Raw genomic sequence first — 18,276 nt, 5'->3', positions numbered from 1 at the left:
CTGGTTTTGGCACTTCTGGAGTGTGGATTTTGTGTTAATTGTATGGAAATCTGCACATATTGAGTAAAAAGCTGATTATTACGACATAAGGGATGTTTTTCTGTCAGGATTGGACCATCCCATGGGAAGAGATGTTCTTCCTGAGAAGAGCTCAGTCCTTGCTGGCTTCCCTCGACTCTCAGTGCCTGGGGAATCCTGAGCAGTGCTGAGGCAGGCGCTGCAGATCCAGGTGCTCCTGGCTCCCTGTGCAGTATTTTTCTCATCATTCATGGAGAAGCAGTCCAGACTGGAGACATTTATCACGATGGGGAAGATAGAAGTGATTTTTGAGGGCAACAAAGTTCAAAGACGTTGCTGTAAGTCTTCAGGATTAAAGATTTACTTGATGCATCTTCCCCTGTTTAATAGACAGGAAGAGATGAAAGGGAATTTCTATAAAGATTTTCGTTCATACTTAATGATGCCACTATTAGATGAGCTTTGGCACAGTGTCCTGAGCCATGAAGCTTTAAAACCAACCTTTTTTAAACATTAAATGACCTTTTTTCATCCTCCGGCTTTAATAAATAAAGATTAGTTCAGCCTCATTACCTCCCCAGTCCTGGGGGCTGGTTCAATATTTAGTTAAAGTAACCAGTCTCCCAAAATGAGCACATTTTGCTGGTTTCCTATCCCAAATCCCACAGGGAGACTGGAAGCTCTGCTGGAGTTTCATCTGGGTTCTAGGAATGCTGCTGCCACTTCCATCCTGGATCCAGGTTCTCCATCTGAATTCCTTATTTTCCAAAACTTGCACTTTCCCCTTCCTCTTGTATTTTCCCCCAAAGTTCAAATTTAACCAGAGCTGAGTAGGGAAAAGAGTTTGCTGTTATTTTGGGTTTCTTCTCTTCTTCCCCTCTTCTTCCCCTCTTCTTCCCCTCTTCTTCCCCTCTTCTTCCCCTCTTCTTCCCCTCTTCTTCCCCTCTTCTTCCCCTCTTCTTCCCCTCTTCTTCCCCTCTTCTTCCCCTCTTCTTCCCCTCTTCTTCCCCTCTTCTTCCCCTCTTCTTCCCCTCTTCTTCCCCTCTTCTTCCCTTCACCTTTAAGGAAGTTTTCAAGATTCTCAAAAATAAGAATAGAAAAGCCCATCCTGAATAGAGAGAAAAAAAAAAAAATCTTTGTGCAAACTTTTTTGCCTAGCTGGCTTGAGGAAATGATTCAAAATGCTTTGGTTTTGACTGTTTTTATACTTAAAAATAATTTAACTGTACGTCAGTGAAAGTGGGTTTTGTTTGAAAGCTGCCAATTAGGAAAATACTTGAAAACATTCCCTAATTTAGTGATTTTGAAGCTTTAAATTAGAAACTAATGAATCTGAGAATGCTGACATCCACTCCCCCACCGCTGATCTTTAATTTCGCAGCATCAGCACCTGAGCAGGAGCTGCATTTGGTGATGTTCATCAGACTCAGCACTTGGATTTACCCTTCCCTGGGAGCAGGGCTGGAGGAAATGTTTTGTCAGTGAGAAACTTTCTCCTCTGCTTCTCTCCTGGAAAAGTGGAGTTTGCAGCAAATTGTTCTCCCAGCTTTGTTGTAATTAAAAGCAGTCACCAGTCATATTAATATCCTAAAACCCTGCTCCTGGCCTTGGAGGAAAGCACAACCCTTTTTGTTGCATAATGAGATTAGGATGAACTCAATTTAGCTCCCATAAAACTGGGAAGAGATAGGAAAAGAAGGAATTCTTGAGTGTTATCAGGATGTGAAGTAAATCAGGCTGGTGTGGGCCATCTTTGGGCTTCCCCTGCTGGGGTTAGGGCAGGGCAGAGACACAGAGATGCTCTGCAGTTGTGCCAGGAGAGAAAAGATCCCACTGGGATGAGCAGGACGAGGCTGGGAAAAGAGCCCTGAGACGTGGTGCAAGCTGGGTGTTGAAATCGGGCTCTGTTTTGAGGTTTTTTGGTCTAAGCGAGTCTCAGGGGCAGGAAAGCCAAAGGAAAAGGAGCCCGGGCCCCAGCCAGAGGCGTCTGGGCCGTGTTGGAGACTCTGTGGTGGCAGTGAAGGGTGACAGGAGCAATGAGGAGCTCCCAGGCACAGCCCAGATCCCTCTGTGGATCCCTCAGTGCCACCTCCAGCACAACATCCCTGAGCTGCTCTAAGCCTGGTCCCAGTCAGCTCTGCCTTCCAAATCTGGGTGTCCTGCTCTTGGGACTCAGGGTATCCCTGCTGGGTTTTATTTCAGTTCTCAGCTCAATTTTGCTTTTCCCTACCAAAAAACCCACTGGGGTGCCAGCTCCTCATGAAATTCTGGCACGAATGCTCCACTCCTGAATCCTTTATGCCTTCCCTCAAGAAAACAAAAATAATACCCCTCCCCACCTCCCTCTGCCTCACACAGCTCTGAGTGGGCAGCCCCAGGAGCTGGGTTCAAGAGTCAAGTGCCTTCTGTTTGAAAAATATTTGTCTCTCCCCACCCACGGCTGCCCACGTGCTTCCTGAAATATTCCAGCTCTCAGCTCCCTTTCAATGCTTCCACAAAGGAACCATCCGGGGGTTTCTGGGGACGTTCTGCCTTTGTTGGGATGTGAGGCGGTGCCTGGATCTGCGTTTTTTGGGCTGGACAGCTGGATGTGCCTCTCTGGGAGCACCCAGCCCGTGTGGCAGTGGGTGCTGGGAGCCTGGCAGTGTGGGTGGCTGTGCTGTGCCATTCCAGCAGGTAAAACAGAGGCTGCTGCCGAGATTTCACCACCCACCTGTCTGGCAAGACCTGGGGAGTGGGAGAAGCAGCGGGAAAGGCCACGTGTGGGAAGGAGGATGCGCCATCGGGTGGTGACGGGAGCAGCAGCGGAGCTCCTGCAGGGATCAGGGAGCGTGGGCATGGGAGGGGAGTGCGGATCCCAAGCCTAACCGGTGCCAACACCTTCTTCCCCCCACAGCTGCCATCCTGGATGACCCCATGGAGTGCAGCAGAGGGGAGAGGCTCTCCATCACCCTGGCCAAGAACCGCATCAACCGCGCGCCCGAGCGGGCGGGCAAGGCCAGGGTGGAGGTGGACATCTTCGAGCTGCTGCGGGACAGCGAGTACGAGACGGCAGAGACCAGTGAGTACCACCCCAGAGAGCCCAGCCCTCCTCCCTGCCGGCTCCCAGGAGGTGTCTGGCACACTGAACTTGTGATTTTGTGGCAGTCAAATGGGGACAGAGAGAAAAAAATTCTCTCTCAGTTCCTTTGCTCCTTGCAGAGAGCAGTTTTCATTCGAGGTGAAATGAAATGTGCTGTGAGCCCAGGCGTGCACTGAGAGGATCCCTGCCCCCAGTAAGCTTTGCCACCACTCAGTGGCTCGGGACAAATAATTTCCTTTAATCTGCCTGTCAATAAGCAGGGGTAATGCTGATCCTTTGTCGAGCATTTAATGGTGAGCAAGCAAGAGACTCTCGGGCAAGTTGGGTGCAATTAAGTTGTTTTTAAAACCCTGTGGAATCCTGTGTGTCAGCAAACATGACAGCTCTTCCCAGAGCTCGAGATTGGCAGTGGATTTATTTACACCAAGTGAAGTTTTTCAAGTGATGTTTGAAATCGTGGGGATGAAGAAGAGCTAATTTCGAAAGAGCAGCAGATTTCCCGTGGCACTTTAAGGTCCCTTAATGAAACTGTTCTTTATTAGGGTTGTTCCTCTGGATGCCCAATGTGCCAGTTCTGTGCTGGTGAATAAAAAAGAAATTGATGGTCACTGTCCCACAGTTTGAAAGAAACCCTAAAGGTCTGTGGTAGTGCTTTCCTGTAAGAGGGAAACCCTTTGGAACAGGAAATCCTCTTTATAGGATCATTGTCAAGCTGACCTTTAGAGTTCAAGAGAGGGCTATAATTTTTTAGTACCACTTGGCTCAAAAAAGCTGGAGGAATCCTTTTAAATAACAGGGTTTTTAGACTCGTTTCCCAGTGGCTCTGCATTCCACGACTGTGTGATTTGCAGGGTATCCCCAAAAAAGTGGAGCAGAGTGTTGTGGTTTGGGGCTGGCTGGCTTTTCCCGGAGTTTCGCTGCGTGTTGTGCACAGCCCTGAGCATCCCTGTGCCCAGCAGTGCTGAGGATTCTCCAGGTGAGCTGGCAGAGCAGGCTCTGTGGGACCAGCACATGGCTCCTTCATTTCCTGAAGGAGCATTTGCATTATTTATAGCCATGTGCTGTTAATAAAGCGCGTCTCAGCGAGTACCTGGGCGCTATTTATAGAGCCTGTCACCCGGGAGCAGCCCAGATCAACCCCAGCTCAGCGACTCTTCCACCCAGCACTTCTCCACTGCTTTGGATCCCTCATTTTTTTTCAATATTCTCCTGGTCTTCCCCATCTCCATTGTGCACACCCTGTTGTCCCCTCCCTTGGCACAGCATTAGAGCAGATCCAGTGTCCCTGGCCAGACCTTGCAGAAGGGATGGGAATTGCCTGGATTGCACGGAATCACAGAATACCAGACTGGTGTGGGTTGGGAGGGTCCTTAAAGCTCATCCAGCTCCACCCCAACCTGGCCTTGGGCACTTTCAGGGATCCAGGGGCAGCCACAGCTTCTCTGGGCACCCTGTGCCAGGGCCTTGCCACCCTCCCAGGGAACAATTCCTTCCCGATATCCCATCTATCCCACCCCTCTGCCAGTTTGAAGCCATTCCCCCTTGTCGGGTCACTACATCCCTCCAAAAGTCTCTCCCCATCTTTCCCTTTCCTTCCCTTCAGCTGGAAGGGACAATGAGGTCACCCCAAAGCCTTTTCTTTTCCAGGCTGAACAATCCCAACTCTCCCAGCCTTTCCTCACAGCAGAGCTGCTCCATCCCTCTGATCACCTTGGTGGCCTCCTCTGGACTCGCTCCAAGCTCATTCCCAGTTTGCCCCTTAAAATATCCCAAATCTCCCTGCAAGACTCCCAGAAAATGAGAAAATGCCTCGTTTTCCTGAGCCTTCTTTGTCTTTGAAGGACCCAGCAGCATTTTTAGCTCCATTTTTGTTCCTTCCTCATAAACATCCAGTGTGTAGCAGCATTCCTGGCCTTTAATTTTGGGAAGGAGACTTGATCGCAGTGACCCCCGAGCTGCTGTAAGGATCAAGAAAGGGATTTCTGTCTTATTTCCAGCCTGTAACACTGCTCAGGAATTCTTCTCTTGGGAGGTTTCTCAAGGAGAAGAATATTAATTGGCTGAGAATGAAATATTATGCAAGAAATTGTTGATTTCAGCAAATTGTGTTTGGGGAGGAATTGGAAACAGGGCAGGTGAGGAAGAGGCATCTCCCATTTCCAGTTTTCACCTTGGGGCAATTTTCTTTGTTTTCTTTACTTGGATTTATAGAGTAGAAATTGGAGCAAATGGACTTGATTTTGGTGAATTTTGCAGTGTGTTATTTGCCTCTTCTTCAGAGCGGAAAAAATGTCTGGAAGCTTTTCTTAGAAAAGGAATAATCTGGATTCTGTATAGCTCCGCTATTAATGTCACTGATGTTATTCTTGATTTATCCTGGTGGCAGAGGAAAATCAGATCCCCTAACTTAAATTTCAAGGCTTTCATGGCTTTCAAATGCTTCAATACATTGCTGGTATTTGTTATGACACACAATATTAATAAAAACTGTTGAGATGTTTTAACCTGTGACTGCAGAGCTGTTTACAGCTGTTTAATGCTGTTCTCACATTTCACACCCTTTGATTCACTCCGAAATATCACAGCTCCATGCTTTAGCTGACACATCTAGGAATGCTGGGATTACACCATGTATTGCATATACAAGAGGAGGAAGAGATTTGGGGAGTTAGGTTTTGTCTTTGGGGATTTAGGGGTTGGGGTTTTTTGTATGTTTTGGTTTTTGTTGTTGTTTTTGGGGGTTTTTTGTGGGGTTTTTTTGTTGCTTGGTTTGATTTTCTTCCTGTTTTTTGTTTTTTTCTGGAGCTGTTTTCCTCCCATTTTTCCTTCTGCCTGACTCAAGTGTTTTAACGTTAGAGAGCCCCAAAATCTCAATTGCTCCAGCAATAAAGTGAGTCAGTCCATCACATTCATGCCTGGTTTGCTATTCCAGCTTTAGATATGAATGAACACAAAGTTTGGCTGTTCCTGTGTGATTTTAAGGAGGTTGCAGGGAGAGGTTATGGGCAGAGCCTGGTTTTTTTTGCTGTTACAAGGAAAGCCTGTTCCCTCTTTGTGTTTGATGTTCCAGCTCCTTTTGTGCAGCTCCAGAACGCCTTGTTTAATCATGTCTTGATCTAAACCACCTTGTTCCATTTGATGCCTGGGCAGGACAGATTTCCCTGTTTGTCACCCTGTCCCCTACGGCCTCGTGAGCCTTTGAAGCTCCTCTTTGTTGTGAATCCAGACACGCTGGGGCAGCTCAGGATCAAGAGCCAGCGAGCAGCTGGAGAGTTGCAGATTTTGATTTATCCACACCGGTATTTCAAAGTGCCCTTTCACAGGGCGTCCTCGTGTTGTTGTTACCTGTGCCACCACTTCTATGGGGATTTCGTGTTTCAGCCTGCTCTGGTTATCGTGGAATCGTGGAATCACAGAGGGGTTGGGGTTGCAAGGGACCTTAAGTATCATTTTGTTTCACCCCTGCCACGGGCGGGGACAACTTCCACTATCCCAGGTTGTTCCAAGCCCTGTCCAGCCTGGCCTTGGAAACTTCCAGGGCATCCCCAACCTCTCCAGGGGTTGCAGATTCCTGTCAGGAAGCCCAAGGGATGCTCCAGGAGTATCCCTAGAACCCCTTCTGTTTATGCACTTGGTGTTTTCTCTCTGAGAATCCCATGAGCAGTCCCTGTCTCTGGAGATCTCTGCTGTGTTTTGCAGGCAGGGAGCTGCTGAGGTAATTGCACACCTTCCCTGCTCATTTATTTGGAATTAGAGCCAGGAATCTTGTCTGCATTCTGTTGGAAACTCTTGGCTCGGTTATCTCTGTGCACTGAAAGAGATGCTGTGTTCTGCCCCTCTCTCTGGAGGGAGCTTTCAGCCCTGCTTTGAACAGGATAAATTTGGATAAATGTTTTCCAGGTGCCCTGGCCTCTCGGGAAGTGAAAGACAGACTCTGCCCACGTCTGAGGGGATGTACATCCATTTATCATCAGAGCTACTCATTTGTTGTGCTTTTTCACGTTCAAAAATAAGTTTGCAGTTCTGCCTGGCTTTAAAAAATACCTTTCTGCATCCCAAGTGTCCAAACATGGACTTAATTCCCAAATATATTCATGGAAACAATTGGACACAGCCTTGCTGTGTGAAAGGAGGGTCACTGTGCCCTGAACACACACCTGATCCAGGATGGTCAGTGGTGCCCATGGTAAAGAGGTTCTTAAAGTGATGCCTCTTCATTGTCCAGCATTTCCTGAGACCCTGAGTTCTAAACAACATCAAAATTGGGACAGAAACCCAGAGCTGGTGGAGCCTGCAGCACTCACAAAGTGCCCTGCACATCCCACAGCTCTGGTGGTGCCCTGGTGCTGGAGTATGAAGGGATTTGAGTGGCAGGGGCTCTGTAATTGTCCATAGTTATGGTCCCTGTCATTATCATGGATGGATTTGGGATACAGGACCAACATTTCCTCATCCCTGAATGCCCACGGCAGTAGCAAGGTCGAGCCTTTTCTCCCTGTGAAGACCTGACAGCATCAGGTAACGCTCTGAAATAGGAAATGTGCTTGGATTACAGAAGGAGCTTTCCAAATGTGGTCAAAACCTTTGCCTCAGGCACCCCACTTTGTTTCCATTCATTTTCCTTCATTTTTGTGGATGTTTCCCCCTGGTAGTGACAAGCCAGGTCTTTTTCTTCCTCCATTGTTGCTCCTCCGTTGCTATGGCTACCTAACCCACTTTTTGTCCCTGCTACCAGGCACGAGGAGCAAAGCACTCACCAAACTTTCCTGTCAAACTTTTCCCCAGGAACTTTTTCCTGGTGACCTGTGGATAAGGGAGGGCTTGGAGCAGCTCCTTCCTCCTGGATGCTGAATGGCAGAGCTGAGAGGGACTGGTGAGTGCTGCTGAGGCAGCAGGCGAGGCTTTCAAACCACTGCTGCTCTTTATTTAAAAGGATCTTCTGGAGAGGTGTAAGTGGCTGTAAATTTTTTAAGCACGGAGGAGAAGCAAGCCCTGGATTTCCTTTGAAGATGCTGCAGAAAAATATCCCTCGTTCTGGAGGAGATTGAGTTGTTGGAGGGTGAGGGAGCTCGGAAAGAAGGAAAACCCAAGAGGAGATGTTTGCATTTCATGAGCACTTTCTGTAAGAAGTTGGAGCAATCAGTGGGGACTGGGGAGGATAAGGAGTTTTTTCTTCAAAGGAGAAGTAAAACCAATTCCCCAGAGTGAAAAACTAAATGACATTTGGGCCTCTTCTTCCAGACGTGAGGCTGGGAAGGCTTGAGGAATCTAAGGCCGGAGATGAGAGAATCACAGAATGGTTTGGATTGGCAGGGACCTTAAAGATTCCATTCCCTGCCATGGGCAGGGACACCTTCCACTATCCCAAGGTGCTCCAAGCCCTGTCCAACCTGGCCTGGGACACTTCCAGGGATCCAGGAGCAACTACAGCTTCTCTGGGAAAACTTGGACTTGGACATGTTAACTTCCCAAACCCCACACTCAACCCCACACTCACTGTTCTAAACCCACCCCAAGCACGGTGTAAGCTTTCATTTCACTTCCAGCCTTGATTTAAAGACTCAAAGTTGCTAAAAAACCTGCTCTGATCTGTAGCTCAGCAGTTTTGATGATGAATTCACTCTACTACCAAAAAAACCCCACGTTCGGATTTGAATTTTTCCTGCTTGGGTAACTCTTCACAGCTCTTCACAACCCTCACAGGAGCTGGTCTGAGGTGCAAGCCAGGGGAGGAGGCAGGTTTGATACTGAAGAGCCCCAGTCTTTAAAATCTCAGCTTTGTGATGCAGTGGTTTGGTTTTCACACACAAAAATGCTGTGAGCCAGAACTGAGAAGAGTTCTGGTGCCTCTTTTCTCCCTTTGGTGCCTCCTTCCTCCCCTTCAGTATCCAATTTCTTCTGAAAGATTCCAGTTGAGCAAATGTGGCTTTTTCTGGGGAAAAAGCTGGGTGTGTGAGGTTGCTGAGGCAGCTCTGGCTTTGCAGAAGGAGCCGTGGCCAGCACAGGAGGCTTTTGGAGCTCAGGGATTGAGGCATGAGGGGCTCTCACCTTTTGTTCATGAGGTTTTTCCTGCTCTGCTGGAAGGGTTCTGAGCGCTGCAGGGGATGGGGATGGCAGCAGGGAGGTGACACCAGCTGGGCTGCTCCTGGGAGTGCAGTTCAGCTGGATTTGTGCTGTGAATTAAAAGGCCAAAAAAAGGTTGCAGTTTAACCCGGGGAGAGATTTAACTTGTTCAGTTTGTCAGGTGTTTTTTATGGCTCCGCTAACCTTGCTGGCATGGAGCCAGAAGATTTAACTCCTGCCAGGGAAAAAATAACACAAAACAAATGAAAACCAGCAAAGCAATCCTTATTTTCACACTGAGTTCTGCAGAGATGAGGGGAGAAATTCCTATAAGTCTGTTTGATGCTTTGAAGCCAGGTCACTGCTGTGTGTAGCATCTTCCATAAAGTTCAGTTCATGTTTTAACCTGGGGACAGAAAGGGGTGGTACAAGGCAGTCAGAGAGGAGGATACTGGGATGTGAGGGGAGTTTAGGTGGGGTTTTAAAAGGCTGGGGAAAGATGGAGAGTGCCACAGGCAGGGTGACAGTGCTTCAGGGGGCGTGAGGGGATTTTGGGGATGGAAATGGCCGAGAGGGTGTTGTGTGAAGGAGATGATGCCCTGTCCTCCTTGCTGAGGTGCAACAGGCACTGTAAGCACGACCGTCTGCTGGAAGTTGGGATAAATTCTGACACCTGTTCCCTCTCTCTGGTGCCCACAGTGTGCCAGATTCTCCCCAAAGGTGTGGTGGGAGTCCTGGGACCTTCCTCCAGCCCAGCCTCCAGCTCGATTATCAGCAACATCTGTGGGGAGAAGGAGGTAAGTGGAGAGGTTCCCCTGTGATGGTCAGAGTGGACAGCGTGGTTATCACCCCTCCTCCTAATGCACAACTTTTGAAATGTCTTCCTTTTCCCTTTCCTCCCTCTTTCTGCCTCCCTTTTCCTCTCTGCATCCCCTTTGGCTCCAACTCCCCTCACATCCATCACCAACACAGCCACGTCCCCACTGACTGAGGGGTGCAAACCCCAAAGCTTGCCCTGCTGGATGCAAATCCACAGCCCCTGCTGTGACATGACTGTGCACGTACTTGGGAGCTTTATGTTTGCTGCTCTTCCACCCAATTCAGCCCCTTTTTTCATCTGTGTCCAGACTATGTGCTGGATTTAATATTTTATAAGCCTCGAACCATCCTACACTGATCTGGCTCTGCACACGGGAGAAGAAATTGAGTTCTCTTCTCATAGTTCATCCCTTTAAAGCCAGATAACATCTCTCAGCCATTTAGTGGCTCTCTCTGGAGCCCAGCCTCCGAGGAGAGGAGGCTGGGACTGAGCACTGTAAATAATTTGCATTCACAAATGAGTGCTGTTCATTGTTCCTGGAGTGTTGAGGAGAGGGAAGGGATCTTTCAGCCCTAATGCACCGGGCTGCAGCAGGAGGGGGTATTTTGTAGTGTTTTCTCCTGCTAAATATCATGGACATGTGCTCCATCCCAGGAAAGGCAACTCTGCAAGTGTTTTTCCTCTGAAATTCAGATTCAATCCAAGCCTCTGATCTGAGGCTTCTGATGTATTTTTCTCTTCAGAAAGGAGAGGTGAGTGCTGGTGCGCTCCGGAGGTGTTTGATTCTCTCGGCTGCCCTCCAAGCGGTGTAAACCTGCAGTAACTCCCTGGGATTTACATCCCAGCAGCATCAGCTCGTGCCACCGTGTCAAACATGGCACAGAGCCCAGCCAGAGCCCCCTGTGCCCACAGCCAGCCCTCAGGGAAAGGGAGCAGTGTCCCCAGGCAACCACCGAGCACCAGGTGGAGGGACTGATGTTCACTGGGGGGATGAATCTGTCCTGTGTTACCCCTCCTGTGCCTTTGGCCCAAAGAATCCCTTCCCACCTGTCCAGAAAGGGGAGTTGCACTGGGACAGAGCTCTTGGAAAGGAGAGGAGGACTCTGGGGCTGGAGGCAGGGGATGAACAGGGCTGTGCTCAGCTCTGGGAGCTGATGTGATGGTGGATTCCTCCCCCCTCTGTCTGCACCTCTCTCTGAGTCCCAGGCTGGGTCTGGATGACTCCCAGGAGTGATCAGGATGCTGCCAGGAGCTGCCCTGTCTGCTCTGCTTAGAGGAATCCACCTTCCCCTCCCTGGGTGAGGGCTGCAGGCTGGAATCAAGGCAGATAGCAGCTTATTACTCCTTAACTTCCCCTTGCTAACCAGCAGCTTCTGCTGTCAGTGAAGCAGCCATCACAGGCTGCTAATCGACTTTCCCAGGAGCAGAGGGGTGGGAGGCAGGGGCTGATGGCTTCGGAAGGACTGATAATGGAGGGAGAGAGAACCTGACACGTGGCTAACGAAGCCGTGGCAGATGTTTCCCTTTCTTCAACTTCTGTTTCTTCCAAAATAATTCACCTGGCAGAAGGGAAACAAGATTGCCTCTCTTTATCTGGCTGAGCCCTCAGTGTCTGGGCTCGATCTGTGTGTCTGCCCACCCATTCCATGCACACTGGATGTGTAGCAGAGCTACCTCGGAGGGAGCCCTGAGGCTTCCCAGCTCCTGAAATTCCCTGCAGAGCAGCATCCTGCTCCAGCTGCTGCTCTGCTGGATCAATGACAGGCCCAGCATTGCCAGCACCGGTGGTTCCAGCCCTGTCTGGCTGCCTGTTGATCAGAAATGCCCAAAGCTGCTGGCTGCTGCGGCTGTTCCTCCCCTGCCCAGCCTTGCCAGCGCGGGGTCGTCCTGTTCTTGCCTTCATCTCTGCTAATTAATTACCTGGTGGCACCTCTGTGCAGCAGGCAGGGCTGGATTCACAGCACTGGATGATCCCCTGTGTCCCTCCCTGCCTGCCAGCCCCGAATGAAGGCTGGGCCCGGCCACAATTAGTGCCCCAGCTAATCAGGTTGAACTCACACGGAAGGTTTCCTGGGCTGTAATCACAGCCCCCGTTGCCTTTCGCTGAGTGGCTCAGCAAGACTTTTCCTGATCCACTCCTTCCCGTGGCTTTTCGTGGCTGTGATAATTATTTTCCTCTGCTGCTGCATGAGTCCCACCCTCCCCTCTTGACTCCAGTGGTGCTTCTGCAGTTTTATTGGGATATTCCACTTTCTGCCTGCTGTGTACTTCACACCACAGGCCCTTTATCGCAGATTTACTTGTTTTTATTTCTACTTCCCTCTTTAATGATATTTTCTTTCCTCCTCCCCACGCTCAGGTTCCTCACTTCAAAGTGGCTCCGGAGGAGTTCCTGAAGCTGCAGCTCCAGAGGTTCACCACCCTCAACCTCCACCCCAGTAACACCGACATCAGCGTGGCCGTGGCAGGAATCCTGAATTTCTTTAACTGCACCACTGCCTGCCTCATCTGTGCCAAAGCTGAATGTAAGTCTTTGCCAGGCTGGGTTTGCCTGCCCCTCTGCTTCACCTCCTTCTTGTTTGGTGCTTGCTGGAGAAGGTCCCAGGTCCCCTCATGTCTCTGGTCAGAGCAGCTTTTTCCACTCCAGAGCAGTTTCTCCACCCTGGTGCCCCATGGAGGTGTTTCTCAGAGGAGGAAAGGGCATGGGAAGAGATTCTCCTGCCTTCTGTTTGACCATCTGAAGAGCGTTTTGCTTCCACAGATGGGGCTTTGAATAAGAAAAATCAAAACTTTAATAAAGGCTTAGGAGGATTATTTTTAGGCGAGTAAAGCACTTTGAAATATGCCTTGCCCAAAGGCACATGGAGTTTGTGGCCTAAAACCAGGATTTGATTAATAGTCACCACAATGCGCTCTGCAGCCACACACGTGCTGGTGATGGTGCATCTGGACACTGGAGTTCCCACCTCGGCAGGGCCACCTCCACCTCGGCAGGGCCACCTCCACCTCGGCAGGGCCACCTCCACCTCGGCAGTTCCAAATCCACCTCGGCAGGGCCTCTTCCACCTCGGCAGTTCCAAATCCACCTCGGCAGAGCCAAATCCACCTCGGCAGAGCCACCTCCACCTCGGCAGTTCCAAATCCACCTCGGCAGAGCCAAATCCACCTCGGCAGAGCCAAATCCACCTCGGCGGGGCCTCTTCCACCTCGGCGGGGCCTCTTCCACCTCGGCAGGGCCTCCTCCACCTTGGCGGGGCCACCTCCAGCTCGGCAGGGCCACCTCCACCTCGGCAGGGCTCCTGGTGTGGCAGGAGCAGGCTCTGCATCCCAGTGCTTGGAGCAAAGCGTGTCCTGTTCTTCCTGAGGTCACTGTGCAGCAAGTGTGGGGTGGCCTTACAAATTCTGCCTTTATTGTCCTGTGCCAGATCCATCAGCTCTGGAGTTTGCCAGACAAACCAGCCTGGAAGAGGGGCTTTGGAGAGGCCCGTGGGTGCAGGGAGAGCTTTGGGAATGCTGCTCTCTGACTGGGCCGGGTGGAGGAAAGGCAGATCATTCCCAGTTAGCCCTGGGCAAATGTCCAGCAGCAGCTGGGTGAGCAGGGCAGTGCTGTGGGGGATTCCTGCTCGGGGACACAAGGAACAGGAGTGTCTTTGCCTTTCCTCTGTGCTTTCTGTGCCCTGAGGACGGCGGGCACTCAGCTGAGGTAAGTCAGTAAATCACCTTCAGTGAGCGTGCCCACATTTACCCCAGGAAAGGGCCTCGCTCAAAATGATGCAATTAAAATCATGCAAATGGTCTCCCACATTACTCCCAGTGCTGGAATTTTTCATTGTCTAACCTTAACCTTAAGCAAGAAGGGAAGCAAAGATAATTAGGTTTTCTCAGCTGCCATGCAGGAGGCTCAGGGCTCTGCTGCCAGGAGCTCACAGGGCTCTGCACCCCTGCCCTGCTCCCCACTCCTGGGCCAGGTGCCTCCCGCTGGGATTACCATGATTAATATGATTTTCATTTAGCTGGATCAAACCCTCTTACCCAAAGCAATTCAATTTATTTCACTCCGGTGCTGCTGCATAACTCAATATTTAGGGTGTGCTGAGTCCTTCCCAGAGCCAGGGAAGCAGTGGGGCAGGAGCCTTTCATCCATCCTGCTCTTTGTGCTCAGCAAGGACCTGATCGGAGCCAGGCTCGAAGCCCAACATACCCTGACTGTAACAGAGCACAGACAAGGCTTAATTGAGCTTCATGTAGGAGCACAAACCCTGATTTTCCCTCAGGACATGCACTGCTCCTAAGAATGGTCCTTAAACAACTAACTGGAGGCATTTCAGGCTTTTGGAAGGTTCCCTTGAGGCAGCTGAGGGGAGCACACGAGCTGCCTGCTCATCAGTGAGGAAATGCTGTTTTGAGGGATGTTATTATTTAGATCCCAGGAGGGGAAGTTGGTGCTCCTTTGGTTTAAGTGCAAGGCTGTGTGATGGGACCCCTGGGCCCTACCCTGCCACACTCATCCTGTCACATCCTTCCTCCGGGGACTGACTGTGATTTCCCCTGGCAGAAGCAGAAAATGACCCTTAAAGCCAAAGAACTTGGGCCAGCCTGAAGTTTAATGCCGTGGAGAATGTAAAATGTAATGCCATGAATAGAGTGGGATTTGTGTGACTCAGTTTGGTGAATAGAATAAGATTATCTGACTCAGTTTCTCTGTGATGTTCAAAAATTGACTGGTTTGGGCACTGCTCTGGAAGGTTTTGTGTGGTTCCACAGAAACTTTAACCCAAAAAGGCAAATAGAGGAGTGCATAGACTTGTTAGGAGCGTCTCTGATTGTCAGAGAGGAGGGAATAACACCCAGGGCTTGAGAAGGGAGAGCAGGACACTGAGGTCCAAGGCCTTGTGCATGTCCCTGATCCTTTAAAAATTTTTTTTAGGTTCAAACACCCAGGGAAATGTTTGAAGCGATGGTGTTGGGATTAAAAGCAAGGCTGGATGATGGGAATGTTCTCTTCCCAGCCATCCATGTCAAGGACTGCAGCCATCAGCAGCACTGCAGGTCCTCCATCAGCAGAGCCTCGCGGGCAGGAGCAATAAACAGGGATGTGGCACTCCAGGAGAGCTCCAGCTCCTGCCTTTGCTGCTTCCCAGGAAGCAGCTGTAGTGCTGAGAGCTCCGTGTTGGGCTGCTCCTGCCAGCTCCGGATGTTTGCGTAAGGAAAAATAAAATAATCAAGGTCAGGACTTGCCCCAGGCCAGCCTGAACCTCTCTCAGAGCTCCCCACGGGAGTGTTCAAGCAGCAGGTGCCTGGTGCAGCCTCTCTGTCCTCACTGTAGTACTTCAAAGGTGCCAGGAGGAGTCTGCAAGCCTTTGCTGGTGTTCATGTCCCTCTGAAGTCCCAGTCTGGCAGCAGAGTCTCACATCCTCCCGGCATCAAACAAAGGGAAATCTCTGAACACAATAGAGACTTCCCTGCACACAGCAAGAGCAGCTGCAAGCAGAAGGCTTGATGAGGCTACAGGTAGGATCTAACGTGCTGGAAATGATAATTTCCTCGAGCTGGAGATCAAATGATCCCTTTTTTTTTTTTTTTTCTCCTGGTTCCACTTCTTCCTCTCTGTGCCTGATGAGCTTTAGAAAAACTTTCACAGCAGCAGAGATGAGCTGCAAGTAAACTTGGTAGTGTCAGGGCTGTAACTTGCAGCGACCTGTCTGGTCCCCTGCAGTTGTGGAATGAGGTGAAAATAAACCTTTCCACATCCTCAAGGGTCAAATGAAGGGCTTAGGTAAAATTTACTGTTCACTTGGGCTAGAACACAAAAGAAGAATTCAGGTGAGGTCCTTGTGTGCTGTAAGCAGAGTGAATTCTCTGCCTGGTGAGGAAGAAAAAGCTGGTGTGACCCAGAAAAGTCCTGGCACAGCTGTTTCTGTAACCCTTTGCTGTGTTCCTGCCTGTACCCAGAGGAAAGGTGAGAGGCAAGAGCATTGTCAGGAGCTCAGAGCAAACTCGGAGTGCTTTAAAGCTCTCTCGCTGTGAACGAGAGGCTCCTCATCTGGGGTGTGTCCCCTTTCCTGCGCTGCTTTGTTACCTTGTGAAGTGCTGGCAGTCCTTGAGAGCAGCGCTCCAGCACTGACCCCATCCCGCTGTGTCCCTTCCCTGCCTCCTGACCTGCTGGGGAACGAGAGGATTTGTGCAGTCAAAAATAAGTCAGGTTGAGAGTAAAACTGTGACTTGAGGGTTAATTTGCCTCTCTACCAGCTGGGATGTGATCCTGCTGGTAGTTCTGTTTTTCCAGCTCAGCTTTCCCCGCTCTTTTGGGGTTGTCCTCCTGTAGGGCTGGGGTGTGTGGCTGTGCTGGCTGCGTGTGTCTTGCTGATGATTACATCTGCTGGTCCCTCTGGTCAATCAAACTTGACAGGAGGTTATTTCTTGATGAAACTCAGCAGCTGGAGAGAAGAGGGGCTCTATCAAAGCTGCTTTCTTGACTAACAAAATCTGCAGCCGGAGTTTTGACATCTTATTAGGCTTCAAGGCAGCTGTGTTGGAAGGAGCCCTTGATGTGCCCATCCTTATTTTTGTCACAATTTCTTAATGTTGTATTTTTGCAGTGACTCTCACCAGAGCTTCCCATCCCCTTGGAAGAGAGAGCAGCTTCCTATCAGAGCGCTCCAAGATCTCCAAAAAAGCTGCGCCTTCCTGGTCACTTAATTTGGGAGCTGGAAATGCAAAGGCTGAGGGGGAGGAATAATCCTCCAATAGCCAGAACAATCCCACATGCAGGGAGATAATGGAGACCTTGTCTGGACCATGTACTGATGGTTTTATCTCTTCCCAAGAGGAGTTTGGGGCCACTTCCTTTTCCTGGAGAAGAGCTGGAGCAGCTCTGTCATTTCTCATTCCCTGCTGGGCCCAGAATTGAGTCCCAAATCCTTTCCTTTCCTCTCTCTTTTTCTGGGGAACAGCTGGAGCAGCTCCATCATTTCTCATTCCCTGCTGGGCCAAGCGCTGAGCCCCAAATCCTTTCCTTTGTAGCGCACAGACCCAGAACTTCAGGAATGCATTCTGCCATGGATGACTGTGTTCCATGGGAGAACCAAGCCTCAAATTTAAAGGGATCTGTGTTTTTTCTCTCCGAAGGCCTTTTAAACCTGGAGAAGCTGCTGCGGCAGTTCCTCATTTCCAAGGACACGCTGTCGGTGCGGATGCTGGATGACAGCCGGGATCCCACCCCTCTCCTGAAGGAGATCCGAGATGACAAGACAGCCACCATCATTGTGCATGCCAACGCCTCCATGTCCCACACCATCCTGCAGAAGGTGAGCGTCCATCCCCTGCTCCCCCAGCCAGGTCCTGTGTGATGATGGAGTGTGAAAAGTCCTGCAGCAGCGCTGGGAATGCTCTCTGCCCAGAGGGGAATTGCCACTGATGGAGTTTCCAGGGCTGGATGTGTGGGAGTGATGGTTTAATTGCTCTGAGTGGATGTGTTTGCTCTCCACAAGTGGTGTGTGCGGATGTTGCCATCAAAGAGCTGTGAAGGGCTGCTCAGCTCTGAAATGACTCCATCAGTGCTCTTGTGCCTCCTTTTTTCCCCTCCCATTATATCTCTAACTTCTTCCTTTTTTTTTAATTTTAATTGTCTTATTAACCGAGATTTTATTTTAATCCTGTTTATTTTTAAATGGTCTCTGGCTGCAGTTTTTAGCGCTTGTTTTGATAGCCTGCTTCAAAACTGAGCAGTGGCTCCAGATGGAGCAGAGTTTCCCACATCCTGGAGGGAACAAGAAGCACATTCCTGAAGGGAGGCATGATCCAAGCACTGGGATCCCCTGGCTGGTGCATTCCACACTGTCCTGGCTGTTTTATCACGGAATGTGTCATCCAAAGGCCTTGCCTGTGTCAGGTTTATCTCTGATGACAGCCAGCAGGGATGCTTTTATTGTTCCTCACTCCCCCCAGAAGATTTTTATTCCCCTACATTCAATTTTTATTCCTAAACAGGCAGTTTGGGGGATTTTTCGTGTTTGTCTAATCGGGGGGGGGGGGGGGGGGGGGGGGGTTTGGTGGTTTTTTTTCCCTTTTTCCCCTTTTGCTGCCTGGCTGCTGAGGGCTGTCCCCCTTCTCTGTTGCTATAGTGACTTCCCACAGGCTCACAGCAGTTCTCTCCAGGCACCCACATCTCCCTGCCCAGCTCCAGCCTCCTCCTGCCACCACTGAGAAACGTCAGAGATTGCCAGGATTTCCCAGTAAAACCCAGTCCTTCCAGCTAGAGAGCTGTAGGAACAGAAGGCAATAAATAAAGAGC

At 50.1% G+C, this 18,276-nt stretch overlaps 1 protein-coding gene across 3 annotated transcripts in view; it reads left to right on the top strand.

Annotated features, from left to right (window-relative positions):
- The window catches only part of GRIK4 (glutamate ionotropic receptor kainate type subunit 4), a 179,593-nt gene that overhangs the window by 107,248 nt on the left and 54,069 nt on the right, over window positions 1–18,276 (top strand). For 2 of the 3 annotated variants that reach the window (XR_004244451.1, XM_032133827.1), the window contains exons 1-5: window positions 2,592–2,694; window positions 2,915–3,079; window positions 9,863–9,960; window positions 12,343–12,508; window positions 17,112–17,290. Coding sequence is in view for 2 of the 3 variants with exons in the window: in XM_032133827.1 (XP_031989718.1) it covers window positions 2,607–2,694; window positions 2,915–3,079; window positions 9,863–9,960; window positions 12,343–12,508; window positions 17,112–17,290 (696 nt within the window). In the remaining variant the exon portion in view is untranslated. Of the gene's footprint in view, window positions 1–2,591; window positions 2,695–2,914; window positions 3,080–9,862; window positions 9,961–12,342; window positions 12,509–17,111; window positions 17,291–18,276 lie in introns of those variants that run through there. The other variant, XM_032133828.1, reaches the window with a different exon arrangement.

The sequence above is a fragment of the Corvus moneduloides genome, chromosome 25 (genome assembly GCF_009650955.1).
Source record: "Corvus moneduloides isolate bCorMon1 chromosome 25, bCorMon1.pri, whole genome shotgun sequence".
In the NCBI taxonomy this organism is placed as follows: Eukaryota; Metazoa; Chordata; class Aves; order Passeriformes; family Corvidae; genus Corvus; species Corvus moneduloides.
The sequence above is the reverse complement of the archived record's forward strand: the minus strand, read 5'-3'. Positions and strand labels throughout refer to the sequence as shown.